The 15208-nt window shown below is 36.7% G+C and overlaps 1 protein-coding gene across 1 annotated transcript; it reads left to right on the top strand.

Annotated features, from left to right (window-relative positions):
- Positions 1-571: 571 nt before the first annotated feature.
- Positions 572-8285, top strand: NPFFR2 (neuropeptide FF receptor 2). The gene is made up of 4 exons (XM_059924057.1): positions 572-899; positions 5451-5550; positions 7126-7862; positions 8218-8285. The coding sequence occupies exons 1-4, from the start codon at positions 572-574 to the stop codon at positions 8283-8285; spliced, it is 1233 nt and encodes a 410-aa protein (XP_059780040.1).
- Positions 8286-15208: the final 6923 nt, after the last annotated feature.

Raw genomic sequence — 15208 nt, 5'->3', positions numbered from 1 at the left:
GTCAAAGCAGAACAAGGAAAATACAAGAAGCTTATTTCAATGGAAATTCTGAAGATGTAGATACTTCATCTCGTTCAAATATCAGGAAAGCTCATGGCATGTGAGTTAGCATGTTAGTTAGCAGAACAAGTAGGTTTTGACAGGTTATGATATCTGAAGGCAGGAGGAGGAGGAGTTTTGGAGTGTTTCCCTTGAAACTTCACAAGTGGATAGAAGGTATAGTAAAGAAGTGAATAATATAGAGTATATCAAGGAAATACAATATAATAATAATTGTTACTTGTGGCACAAAGTGGAATTTTCAAATGCTCTTGATTAAAATCCTAATAATTTGAATGCCTTATTTATAACTCATTTTTATGCAAAATGTATGATTATAGAAGGCCCATCAATATATATACATATCGCTGATACACTTCATTGTACAGCAGAAACTAACACAACATTGTAAAGCAAGTATACTCCAATAAAAAAAATTCTGTAGCATTTTAAAAGCATCTCTCTTAAACTTAAGTTCTCCTGGTTTCTAATCATGTTTTTCTTTTCTGCCTCTTCTTTGTTCAGGTCCATCATGAGTGAAAACTGGGACTCAAACTCTTCAGAAAACTGGCATCACATTTGGAGTGTCAGTGACACAAAGCATGATCTGTATGCAGATAGCAATATCACCTATGTGAACTACTATCTTCACCAGCCTCAAGTGGCAGTGATTTTCATTATTTCCTACTTTCTGATCTTCTTCCTATGCATGGTGGGAAATACAGTGGTTTGCTTTATTGTAATGAGGAACAAACACATGCACACACTCACTAATCTCTTCATCTTGAACCTGGCCATAAGTGATTTACTAGTTGGCATATTCTGTATGCCTATCACGCTGCTGGACAATATTATAGCAGGTATGTTGATTTGCATGCAGCTCAAACATATTATGAGAAAATATTTGTCCCATATCCATGGCCATGGCAGCCTCATCCATTCATTCACAAATATTTATTGAGTTCTAAGAACTGCTCCAAGTAGCTGTCCTCATGGGGTCTACATGCTAAAGGAGAATAAAAACAACAAACAAATAGCTATATAAGTAATCAGAGAATAAAAAGAATTATGGAGAAAAATAGAACAAGTGACAGAGATGAAGTGTGGAAGCTGTTATTTTTATAGAGTGTTCACTGAAGGTCATCAGTGAATGGTGACACTTCTTACTGAAGACTTTGAATTTGCTTGACAGTTCAGGGCACATATAATATAGTAGAAATATTAAGAATATTATAGACTGTAAAGTTCAAAGAACGTGTGGTTTCAATTGATGCAATGTCTTCCATCTAATATAAATAGATATTTAAGCCCTCTTGTGGTTGGCTGAGAGATTTCCAACAGTTTTTGATGGAAGATGGAGTAACAGTACCAGTAATTTCTCACAAAGCAGTAGTTTCATTCATATAGTGGTAATTTACATGTGCAACATAAGTAATGGTTTGGGTATTACCCTAGAGTACTTCTGAGCCCATATTACCACTTCTTTAGCACCACGTTATACACTCCAGAAGTACAGGAACAGTGTATCTATACCTCCTCTACCTGCTTAATAAATATCTATTGTATTAACTAATGAACAGCACTCAATATATACATATTCCAAATCTGTATGAGAAAAAAATGAAACCAAAGCAGCATATCAAAAAATATTTAGATCAACATGAGCCATATCGTAGTTCTTTTCCTTTTGTGGCATTCAACATCGGTTTACTGAAGAATAAGAGGTTCTCTTTAGAACTTATTTCTGTTTCTTTCCTTTCTCTGGAGTGGGAGTCAGGGAGAGTTTAGATTGCCTATTCTATCATCAAGTACTACATAGATTCTGTGTTTTTGTGATGCTTGTAATTAAAAAACAATATTTATTAAGGATGTACATTTTCAAGATATTGTGCTAGACAAAAAGAGAGTGAAAGAATTGATAAAAATTTTTGTTGCTCTCAAGAAACTTACTTTACCAATAAGAAATGCTCTCAATATGTCCCCCCCTAAATATCTATAATTAAATTATTATTTAAGAGTTTTTCATATACAGTGCCCTTCCTTAGCCCTGATTCCCATTCCCAGGAGGCGGCCACATCCAGCATTTTTTGCCTTTATTTTTGGTAATTACTACCACATTTCTAAATAACATGTTTTCATTCTAATATATTATCAGACTGCAGAAAATGTAATTTAGTTCTCATTATCCTCTTCTACCCCAAGGGGTGGTTTCCCTCACCAAACTCCACTGAACTGACAGCACTAGGACAAAAGAACATAAATCCGTAGAAACTGAGTATCTGAACGTGAAATTGGAAAAACAACATGATTGGCTGAAACTTGGTACAAATGCAAGCAGATACATTTATGCAGAACCACAAATATACATTCACAGTCTTTACCTCCCTCATTCTCTCAATATGAGTATATCATAGTTTTTTGTTAAATCAATATTTAGAGTATACATTCCTATTATTATATGTATCTTACCCCCTGCTGAGCCATATAGAGTACTATGATACCAACTTTTTCTCTTATAAAATGTTTTTTTTGTTTTCCTGGCTTTAATAGGGGCATCATATTTTGATTTGCTTAGTGTTTTTGGAGTATACCTATCAATAATGTATGTTCAGATTCTCTTCCAGGAGAGTTAAATTTCTTGTCAATACCTTCAAACATATGGAAAACACATCCAAAAAAATGTAAATGGCATCTTTTTCCTGGAGATACCCCTCCAGGTACTCTCTATCCTCTTGTTCCTATCCAGACACATTGCTCTCCAGGTATGGAGCTCAGCTATTGCTCTGGGATGTTCCTTCACTGAGAAGCTAACAATTCTCTTCACCTCTCTTCATGCTCAGTCCCCTGTGCTCTGGATGCCATTTCTTTTTTCTTGGTTTATTCCCCTATTAACTTCTTGTGAAAGGGTGCACTGAGATAAAAAATGTTTGAGATGTTGTAGTGCAAATATCTTTATTCTGCCTTCACACTTCATTATAATTACCTGGATAAAGTATTCTAGGCTGGACTTTTTTTTTCCCTAAAAATATTTAAAGAGATTGCTCTGTTGTTAATGTTGAGAAATTTGGTGTTGCTGCTGATGCTATCTGACCCTTGCTTCTTTTATTTATGACTTGTATTTTGCTTTTCTTCCTAAAAGCTTTTAGAACTTCTCTTTACCTCAAGTGTTCTGAATTTCAGGCATTTAAGCCTTGATGTAAGTCTTTTTATTTTCCATTTTTTTTTGTGCTAGACACAAACGAGGTCTTTTCAATCAAAAAATGAATGCTTTCAGTCCCGGGAAATTTCCTTGCAGAGTTCTACATTTTCCATTCTTCAGCTCGTATTAATCAGATATTGGAGGTGCTGTGTTGCCATTCTTTAAAACTTTTTTTTCTTCCATTTTCTTCTCCTCATTATTCTACTTGCAAAGATCTTCTCAACTTCCTCTTCCAAACTTTTTGTTGACATAAAGTCAACAGCCATTTCTGTTATCATATTTTAAATTCTTTGAGCTATTTTTATATTCTTTGTGTTCCTTGTACTATCATGCACATATTTTTCATGGACAAAATGTATTTTATCTCTGAGGTTATGAGTAGTAATTTTCTTTGTTTTTTAATTTTTTGTCTACCTGTTCAGATTAGTTTTCTCCTGTTTCATTCTTCCTATTTGTTTTAGTTTCTTTCTTTTATGGTTGAGGTTTCCCTAATAGTCAACTACTATTTAGCTGCTTGTATTTCAGAGTGAGGTACTATGTGGCTGCCTTGAACCTCTGCAAAACTGGGGTTTGAGGTTAGGCCCACTCTCGGCTTCACTAGTCTGGGTCATTCCTTGGGAAATCCACAGCTATCAGAATCTGCCAGTGAAAATATGTCAGTGTTCCTGGAAGGATCACTTGCCCCAGAAGGAAATTCTCTTATCTACTGCCATAGGGATTATAAGTCTGGCAGCTGCATTCTGGAGCTGAGTGGGTCTCTGGACCAGCAGTAGGAGTACGTGCAGAGTGTATATGTACTTTTACTCTATCCTCCTGCATCATTGTGGCATAAAGCCATTCAAGCACCAATTTTAAGATGGTCTGGATAGATGACAAAATGTTCTTTTAAGTATGCTTGGTTTATTTAGGTTATTGGGAATATTTTTAATTAGATAAGAGTATTTTTAAAATAAGCTATAGGATATTTATTAAAAGATAAATTTAAAAAAATCTGAGCAATATGTAACATTCATCTCTTGGGAAACTAGAATATTTGCTAATGGAAGAATAGTGTTTCTTTCCTGTAATAGCAGAGCTGCGTATAGAATATCAAACTCTAAATTTGATTTGATTGATATTAAATATCAAATATAATAATCTTACCAATTTCTTTTATAAACATTCTAGTAACGAGTTCAGTTAGGAAGTTATTCAAACAGACTACTTTTGTTCGTATAAAGAACAAAGTGCTTTTTATTCTCCAAGTATGTCTTAGTCAGTTTAGGCTGTTATAACAAAATACCATAGACTGGGTGGCTTAAACAACAGACATTTAATTTCACAGTTCTGGAGGCTAGGAGTCCGAGATGAGGGTGCCAGCATGGTCGGGTTCTTGGTGAGGGTCCTTTTTCTGATTGGTAGATTGCTGTGTGTTCACATGGCCTTTACTCAGTGCTTGCACATGGGGAGAGGTCTCACGCTCTCTTCTTCTTCTTATAAGGGCACTAATCCCATCATGTGGCACAATCCCTATGGCCTCATCTACATCTAGTTACTTCCCAAAGGTCCCATCTTCAAATACCATCACATTGGGGGTTAAGGCTTCAATATATGAATTTGGGAGGGAACACATTCACTCCATAACAAAGTACCTCTGAAGTAAATCATGTCATTAGATTATATATAATTAAATATTAACTTTATTTGTTATACATGTGACTCCTGATTCCTCATAATTTATGGAATACATTTCCAAATTAGAGAAACAATATTCTTCCTGTTTTATTCATTTAAAGGGCATTATTGCATAAGGGTTAATGGCTTGGACTCTGGAACCATACTGCTGGGGTTTAAATTCTCAATATGCTTCTAACTAGCTGTGTGGCAAGGTATGTGATATCTGTGTGTTTGTTACATATTCTATATCATGAGGAGAATAATAAGGTCTTCAAAAGCCTGTTGTGGGGATTAGATATGTTAATAGATGCAAAACATGTATTACAGTGTATGGAATGTTGAAACTACTGTGTAAGTTTTGACCTTATTAGTATACTGAAAAACAGAGATCTGAATGTATTAATGAAAATAATGGGAAACACTGATTGTTCCCTGGATATCATTTAGGAAACAGTTGCACCTGTCTAATTTCATGTCTTTCTCTTCATAATTTCAGTGAAATTAAAAAATATATATATGATCTTTCCAAAGACTAACTGTCCCATTTCCCTTTCAGGATGGCCTTTTGGAAGTACAATGTGCAAGATCAGTGCCTTGGTCCAGGGAGTATCCGTTGCATCTTCAGTCTTTACTTTAGTTGCAATAGCAGTAGATAGGTAGGTCAGCACCAAACTCTGAATCCAGAAAATTGGGCATATCTTCAACTAATCCACCTAACCAGTGAAAAATGTATAATCTACTAAATTTGGGTATATCTGCTTAAAATTGTATCCATAATATGTACCCCTTTAAGAGCAAGGCTTATATATATATATATATATATATATATATATTTTATACACACACACTAAGGGTTCAGTAATAAAATAAAACTACTGAAGTTTACATATTTTAAGATTAAATAATTAGGGATGATGCATGTCTTAGTTTGGGCTGCTATTAACAAGATATCATAGACTATTTGTTGAATGAATAAATGAAAAAATAAAATTTGAAGTTTCAATAGCTGGTTTACAAAAAGAGCAAAATACCTAGAATTGCACCTTTGAAGTTACCCATAATTTAAGGGTGAGTAAATGGGAGAATTCACTGATTAGAAGACTAGATGAAAACTTGGAGTTTAAGACAGAAGAGCTTACACCTTCAGTGAAGGACAATGGAGCAGTCAAAGCTCAAGATAACTAGTCGTTATGTAAAGATAAGATAAATTTGTTTGGAGTTGCTGATGGGCCACTTAAAAGCTCTAAGTTTCCTTACCTGCAGATCTGGAAAGTAATAATTTTCAATTTTATAGAGTCATCACAAAAATTAAAGAAGATTCAATAGATGATAGTACTTTGAAAAATATAAAATGTTATACAGTTGCATAATAGTATGATTATCTTATAATGAACATAATGAATATCAATAATAACAAAATTAAGAATCACAATAACAAAACAGCAGTAAAATGAATCAGGCTTACTCTACATACTGATAACTGTCATGCTCAACAGAGGACACAGAACACTGGGAAGGTGCATAAACAGAACTCATCATGGAAACTCTCAGACTCATAGCTGTGAAACAAACCACCAAAACACTTAGTGGCTTAAAACAGTAATGCTTTAATATTTGTCACAACTGTGTGGATTGGCTGGGTGCCTCTGTGTCGTCCTCCTACTCTGTGTCTTGTAGCTGAAATCACTCACGCTTCTGCTTATGCCATGCTTGCTAATGTTCAACTAACTGGCCAAAGCAAGTTGCATGGCCAAGCACACAGATTATGTGTGAGGGGAGCACAGAAGGGCAAGAAGGGACATTTAAGAATATGGGCTCTGGAGCCAAAATACATGTGTAAAAATCATGTGTAATTATGGGCAAGATTTTTTACCTTTTCTAAGCCTTTTCCCCATCTTTTAAATAAGAAAGCTTACAGAGGCAATCCATGCAAACCAATGGAAAGGAGCCTGGGACAGAATATTAAATGCTCATGCTCAATGTTGACTAGTTACAATAGTACTTTGATTATTAATAGTGTCTGATATACTCCACTCATTAATTTTTTGAGTTGAAATTTATCTCATCTATTAATTACAGAAACTGGTAATGCATGCCTCCCTACTAATGGTAACTTTCTATATTTGAAGGGGAATATGTATGGAAGACTATAATTACTGAAATAAATTTAATTAATGACTTGGTCAGAAGTTATGAGGCAGTCCTTCACTGATATTTGCCTTTAATTACAGGTTCCGGTGTGTCGCCTACCCTTTTAAACCAAAGCTCACTATCAAGACAGCGTTTGTCATCATTATGATCATCTGGGTCCTGGCCATCACCATTATATCCCCATCTGCAATAGTGTTACATGTACAGGAAGAAAAATATTACCGAGTGAGACTCAATTCCCAGAATAAAACCAGCCCAGTCTACTGGTGCCGGGAAGACTGGCCAAATCGGGAAATGAGGAAGATCTATACCACTGTGCTGTTTGCTAACATCTACCTTGCTCCCCTGTCCCTCATTGTCATCACGTATGGAAGGATTGGAATTGCACTCTCCAAGACAACAGTGCCCCACTCAGGCAAACAGAACCAGGAACAGTGGCACGTGGTGTCCAAGAAGAAACAGAAGGTCCTTAAGATGCTCCTGACTGTGGCCCTGCTTTTCATTCTCTCCTGGCTGCCCCTGTGGCCTCTGATGATGCTCTCAGACTATGTTGACCTGTCTCTGAATGAACTGAGGGTCATCAACATCTACATCTACCCTTCTGCACACTGGCTGGCCTTTGGCAACAGCAGCGTCAACCCCATCATTTATGGTTTCTTCAATGAGAATTTTCGCCGTGGTTTCCAAGATGCTTTTCGCCTCCATCTCTGCCGAAAAAGAGAAAAGCCCAAGGAAGCCCACACCCTAAGAGCTAAAAACAATGTGGTCATCAACATATCTCATCTGTCAGCTCAGGAATCTACAATTAAAAACCCACATGAGGGCTTCCCTGGTGGCGCAGTGGTTAAGAATCCGCCTGCCAAGGCAGGGGACACGGGTTCGAGTCCTGGTCCGGGAAGATCCCACATGTCGCAGAGCAACTAAGCCCATGTGCCACAACTACTGAGCCTGTGCTCTAGAGCCCACGAGCCACAACTACTGAAGCCTGCGCGCCTAGAGCCCATGTTCTGCAGCAAGAGAAGTCACCGCAACGAGAAGCCCGCACACAGCGACGAAGATTAGCCTCCACTCAACACAACTAGAGAAAAGCCTGCACACAGCAACGAAGAATCAACGCAGCCAAAAATAAATAAATAAAATAAATAAATTTATTTAAAAAAAAAAACAAACACATGAGGATATTGTGCTTTGTAGGAAAAGTGCTGAAAAACCCATACAGGAATTAATGATCAAGAATTAGAACTTACCGATAGCAATGAGATGTAAAAGGAGCTGGTGTGATGATTTTAACTCTACTGTGTGTTATATAGTGAAATACTGTTGCTTTTTATGGCTTTGTACTTCAGTTCTTCTTAAGAATGTTAGAAGCTCTCTCTGGAGAGATTCAAATCTAAAAATCTCGGTAATGTTAATGGAAATAGAACTTTGTGTCTTCCCCAAATAGTTTTCATAGAAATCTGAGGATTACATCTTATTTAATGGAGCCAGGTACATATCCTTCTTGTGATAGGGATTTTGTCTCGGGAGATAAAACATATTGACAGCCCAAGCTACAGCTTCATTCCCACCCCTGGATATTGATACTATCCCTTTACAAACCACAGGACCTTAAGATGTATGCCCTCCACCACACAAACACCAAAAAAATTGTGACATTACAACTAGAAAACTGGAAATGAAGGCTCGTGCTGAGTAGGCACAAGTAATAAATGCACTTGACACATAGCGTTCACGTGTGTAACTTCATACTCAGTCTTTCTAGGATTATACTCCTTCAGTGGTAATGAAGATGGTAAATAATAATTTACCACGTAAAAATAGTACTTTGGGGTCTTATAGGCATTTGTCCACACATCATTCAGTATTCTTCCTGACCACTAAAGCAATGAGGATAAACTCAGAAGTCAGTTAATATTTTTAAGGGAAATATGAATGTGATTTTTCACATTTCCAGCAGTAATGATAGTGCTGACGCGTCTTCTGCCTTATGTAATGCCAGCAGACCTATGTACATGGGCCTACTTCCCTCTTTCCAGAGGATACTTATTTTGGGGGAGGAATTATTAGAAATTTTGGAAGAATGCTGACTAGAATGACAGTGACAAAAATCTAAATTGATAACCGATGGGCAAAGCAATCCAAACTGAAATGCTTTTGACTTTTCAGAGGGAGAAATTCTTTAGCAAACTATGCAGAATTCCTGTTGCCATTCCAAAGATTCCAACCCAACCAGTTTAGATAGTCTGAATCCCAGTAGGTAGTATATTTGAAGCAATTAATAAACTGTATTAGTTGAATTTTAGTCCGACGATGGTACTTAGGAAATACTATTCTGTGAGGGCTATTATCCAGTTAGAAAGAGTATTTTTTTATATGCTTGATAATGTATAACAGAAGACAGAAATTTCAAAGGATGCCACGTTGTTAATGTTGTTAGAAAATCTGAAAGGCCAGCCTGAGATAATGATAGTCACCTTGTATTAAGATCTTACTATGTGACAAGTACTTTACATTCACTACTGCATTTAATCCTCACTATGACTGCAAAGTATATACTACCCACATTTCACATGAAAAAATGAAGCCCAGAGAGGCCAAATAAGGTTACTCAACAAATAATTTTGAAACCAGTATTTAAATTCAGGAGTGTCAAATGTCAAAACCCATAAAAATAATCAATTTGTTTAAAAAACCCTTTTATGAATTCTTGTTTGCAGGTAAATATTAAGTAAAAATAGCACTGCTCATTCAAGGCACTTTGATGTAGATAAATAGCACAGACTGGAGTTTGAGGCATTGGAATTTTAACTCTGCAATTTGCTAACTACATAACTAGCAAGGAAATTTACTAAGGTATTCTAAGACTCACTTTCCTTATTGATGAAATAACGTATTTATCACATTATTTATAGGGAGTAATGCAGTATCAGGTACATATGGAAAAATGGCAAATAATTTCAGTGTAAATAGCAAATAATTTCAAGATATTTGATATCGTATGTGCATAAGACTGTAACAACTCATTATTTAAGCCCAGGGACCAGAGACAATAGTGCAAAGATAATCCATCAAGTTTATCAATATTTAAAAGTCTTAGGTAGACTTACTGGAACATAAGTAAATGTTTTTCAGTCTTAAGTACTTAAAATCAGTCATGTTCATCATCTCCTTCTTGTAACGTTCAAAGAAATGTTACATCTTTCTATTTATGAGATTTCAGTTCTTTAAAGGAAATGATGCTTTGTACGTTCAGATGAGTTGGACTGAGTGTATTGCATTCCATTGTCATGGTGTAGTTCATGAGCTATAGGAAGTAGGTAGTATATGTCATTAGATAAATATTCCAATGCACTCTTTATGAAGACAATTTTGAGGAAGGCTGGACAATTACAAGTCATCTCCATGAAGTTTTGTTGCTCTAGAAAACACACTGTTGTAAAAGCATTTTAAAATAAATTTTAAGTTATGGAAATAAAATGACATCAAACCATACAGAAATAAAATACACATAAATTATTCTAATTTTGTGATTTAAAATACTAAAAAACAAATACCTAGTCTGTCTAGGAGAAAAAATTGCATGGCCTAAGAAAATCTTTTCTAATTGTAAGGACATGCAATTTTTTCCTTCAAAGAGTCACAGAATATAGGAATCTACAGGAAGCACAGAGAGCAAGTATGTCCTTATAACTTCAAAAAAAATTTGACTTAGTGTCAAAAACATCCAAGGCTGCTGTAAAATAGTTTACAAACCTGAATCTGAGCTAATGCACCTATAACCTTTAGGGAAAAATAGTTTTTATTTTGAAGGAGAGTAAAGCAATGACAGAAAAAGATAAATTCTATAGATGAGGGAAGACAGGAAGAGGAAGAGGATGGTAGAAGCATTCCTTTAAGGAGAAATTTTAGAAAACTAAGGATTTCCTTGACCATAATTAAGGCTTTGCGGAGAGAGCACCTGCTCCCATAGTTAAAGAGTAACTCGCAAAGCAGATAGTCTTCAGCTGCACACTGGGCGGTCAATTCATCAGCACTGCATCTTCATTATTTCTGCATCTTTACCTTCTAGTCGCCCCTTTTATGGGGATAGAGCACTTCCTCAACTATGAGTTGTCTAGTCTGTAATGTTCTTACTAAAGCACTGCCCTGCCTTGAGGCTCACTGCCTGGAGGAAGTCTTCAGTGCTGGGAAAGACAGCAGGAGAACGGCTCGGTGCCATTGTCTAATTCTGGGCTGGAAATCCCACTCTCTTCTTTATTCCTATTGCTGAGAGCCCTTTTAAAAAATAATAAATAAATGGAGGTTGGTACTTAACGATATATACCAACACTGTGATTTCTTCCTTATCCTGTCATTAGTCAGCTGCCTAATGACCATGTTAATTACCTAAGTAAACACCTCAGATCATCTAATATGTGTGAGGAACTTACCAGATCCTGGGGATAAAAATAAATGACTCAGAGCTATCTCCAAGCAACTCAGAGTTTAGTGGAGGAGATAAACGTGCCAACAAATAGCTGTGGTGCAGTGGGGGAAGATGCATCTACAGTGAAGTAGACAAAGAATAACAACTCAGAGAGGGCAGAGTCCAGAATGTCCAACTCAGCCTGAAGGAGATACAGACATTTTCACGGAAAAGGTGACATTTAACTCAGATGCTAACGGCGGAACTGGCAGAGGCATAATCAGGTTGAAGGAGAAGCCATTCCAGGCTAAACAAGGAATTGGATGCAGGACTGCTGGAAAGGAACCTGGTACGTTTAGGCAAGAGAGAGAAAGACACTGTGGCAGGAACATGACAGGAAGAGGGAGAAATTTGTATGACAAAAGAAGTTGGAACCAGATTTGGATGGTCTTCTATAACATGCTAAGACATATAGGTCTTCCTACTATAGTCTTATGATTCTGTTCATTTTTCTTCTTATTTTCATACATAGCATCTTTGTTTCTCCTCTAACCTTCTTTCCTTTTCTTCTTGAAATCTTCTCAGAGAAAAGCACGGCTACATTTAATCACAGTATTTTGTTTGCTTTGACCCTTCTTACAGAATGGATTTGATTAAATAAAAGTAAAATTGCTGCCTTGGCATGGCCATTAGAGGTAAACCCCTTCTCAGCTGGAGTTTGTGATGTGTTTAGCTATATAGCTAATCACCATGGTCTGTACCAATTGACAACAGTTAAACAAAAACGAATACGTTTAATCAATGAGCTGGGCTCAAATTAAAGAAATCTTGTTTGTTTTCTCGTTGCCCTCCAGACTCGAATCTGTGGATCCATTCTCCTCTCGGCTCTGAGAGTGTCTCTAATAGGTCCCCCAGCCTTTCTGGTTATTCTCAGTTAATAAGTAATCTATTTTTCTGGGTATTAAAATTTTAGTCTAATCAAGTATAATTTTAAAACCATCTTAAATTAAACTGTTCCCCTTCCAGCTTACGTACACTCAAGGCAGAGAAACACAGGGGGCAGAGAAGCGTGATCAGCCTCTTAATTTCTCCTTTCATCTTCTTCACCCGCCGTTTGTGGCTCCTGCAGGGTCAGGCGTGGGGAAATTGACACATTAGGGATGGAGAGGAGGTGGGGAAGCAGGAAATTTCTTACTTGATGTGTGAAAAGTTCTTACTGTATTCTGGCTTCATGGGCCTTCTGTGTGACAGATGTGCAGTTAGAGGCTAACTCATTCTTACATGGAATATAGATGACGATTCCCTGGCTAAAATCTGGGCGCTTTTACTCTCAGTTTCTGCATTTGATCCTGCACACATAGCCTCTTTTATTCTGAGGTTGCCTTGCTACTGGGAGAAAGTCCTCTTGGCATGATGCCATTCAGTAGACAGTCGTTGAATCAGAATGAGACACATCGTTTGCTGTTATAAACCTATGTTTATGGACTAAAAGGATAAAAATATCCAGACTCTTGCCTTTGCCTTGGTCCCTTGCCTTTTAAGGAGAATTCTCTCAGTTACAGGTCTTACCTGGGAGATATCAAAACTGAATTCTATGTTTCATTACAACTATCCTAACCAGGGACTTCCCTGGTGGCACAGTGGTTAAGAATACGCCTGCCAATGCAGGGGACACAGGTTGGATCCCTGGTCTGGGAAAATCCCACATGCCGCAGAGCAACTAAGCCCGTGCACCACAACTACTGAGCCTGTGCTCTAGAGCTCACAAGCTACAACTACTGAGCCTGCGAGCCACAACTACTGAGGCCCATGCGCCTAGAGCCTGTGCTCCGCAACATGAGAAGCCACCACAATGAGAAGCCCGCACACCGCAAAGAGGAGTAGCCCACGCTCACCGCAACTAGAGAAAGCCCACGCGCAGCGGCAAAGACCCAATGCAGCCAAAAATCAATCAATCAATTAATTACAAAATAAAGTAGAGTAATAACATTTATTAAAACAAAAACCAAAAAACAAAAACCTATCCTAATCAACTAAAGTTACTAAAGAACTAGGACCTTGAGGGATCTTGGTATGTCGGCACCTTACTCGCCCTAATTAAATACTCCTTCCCCAAACAGTAATCTGGGGACCAATTTCCTCCTCTCCAAAGTGTTAGTTTTCAATCATTTATTGGCACATCAATCACGACAGTCCTGCAGCAGTGCCAGGATAATGAGCACTTGATACATATGAATAAATAAATAAACAATGTAAACCAAGTTCTCCTTCTACAAACAAATGTTAAATGTTTTTATGACAGGTTTAATTCACAGAACAAACTGGGAAAGAAATAATTTTGCTTTTAAAATCAATTGTAAAGCGTGTTTACATGTTTTTGACAGATTTTGTGGTGATGTATATATTCTCTCTGTGATACGCTTGTCATACAATAAACCAAAATCATTCAGTGTTGAAGATTTCAAAGGAATAGTACAAGAAACTGACTTTACTATTCTGTACATTTGGATGAAACGGAAAGGTACAAATTTGTGCTAAAACACTAAAAGAGAACTTTGTTTTAAAATATTGTGCCTAGCAGAGAATCTGTAACAGAACAAGCTGAGTTAATTATATCAATTTCATTGAACCCAGTTGATTCAAAATTACACACAGAGTGTTGTGTGTGTGTGTGTTTGTATTTGCATGCATTTTGTTGTTGTTGCTGTTGTTTGTAAAAATCCCAAATATTTACTGGTATCTTTGCTAGAAGAAAACATTTAGAACAAAATGGATTTATCACATCTTCCCAGGGAGAAAAAAAAAATCCATTGATTTTCACAATGTGAAAAGGCTTCAATGTGAGATTATCAAAGACAGTAAATCTGATTTGCTTTCTGATTTCCTTCCAAGCATCTTCTACAAATCCCTTTTGAAGACATATTTAATCAGGCTATTCCCCTGCTTAATGATTAATGATAATTCCCCATAATCTGCATAATGAAGCCCTAGTTCCGCACACATTCAAATGTAAAGGCAACTCTCATTCCATCACTGACCTACTTTCCAAAGATCACCTCTTGCTGTTTTCTGCCGTGTACCAGATTAGTCCTCCCCCAAAGTCTATAAACTTTTCTCTGAACAATCTTTCTTTTTTAAAAAAATTTTAATTTAATTTAATTTTTTTTATACAGCAGGTTCTTATTAGTTATCTATTTTATACATATTAGTGTATACATGTCAATCCCAATCTCCCAATTCATCACACCACCACCCCACCACTTCCCCCCTTGGTGTCCATACGTTTGTTCTCTACATCTGTGTCTCTATTTCTGCCTTGCAAACCAGTTCACCTGTACCATTTTTCTAGGTTCCACATATATGCATTAATATACGATAGTTGTTTTTCTCTTTCTGACTTACTTCACGCTGTATGACAGTCTCTAGATCCAACCACATCTCTACAAATAACCCAATTTCATTCCTTTTATTGGTTGAGTAATATTCCATTGTATATATTCTCTGAAAAGTCTTGAGCCCTTTCTCATCCCTGTATTTTTGCTCATGATGTGATTGCTGTTAACAAACAAGCAAACAGACAAGCAAGCAAAAAATGTTTAAGAAAAATAATAAAGTGGGTTTTTTAAAATATTAGAATACTTGAAGACTAGTAATTCTGCTACTAATCTTGCTTTTCATTTTACAGGCAAAATTGAGAGGGTGAGAAAATATCTTCCATTTGCAATAACCACAGAATTTACCAATTTTACTGCCATTTA

This window comes from Balaenoptera ricei, chromosome 5 (genome assembly GCF_028023285.1).
Source record: "Balaenoptera ricei isolate mBalRic1 chromosome 5, mBalRic1.hap2, whole genome shotgun sequence".
NCBI lineage: Eukaryota > Metazoa > Chordata > Mammalia > Artiodactyla > Balaenopteridae > Balaenoptera > Balaenoptera ricei.
Note: the sequence above shows the minus strand (reverse complement) of the source record. Positions and strands in the feature narration are given on the sequence as shown.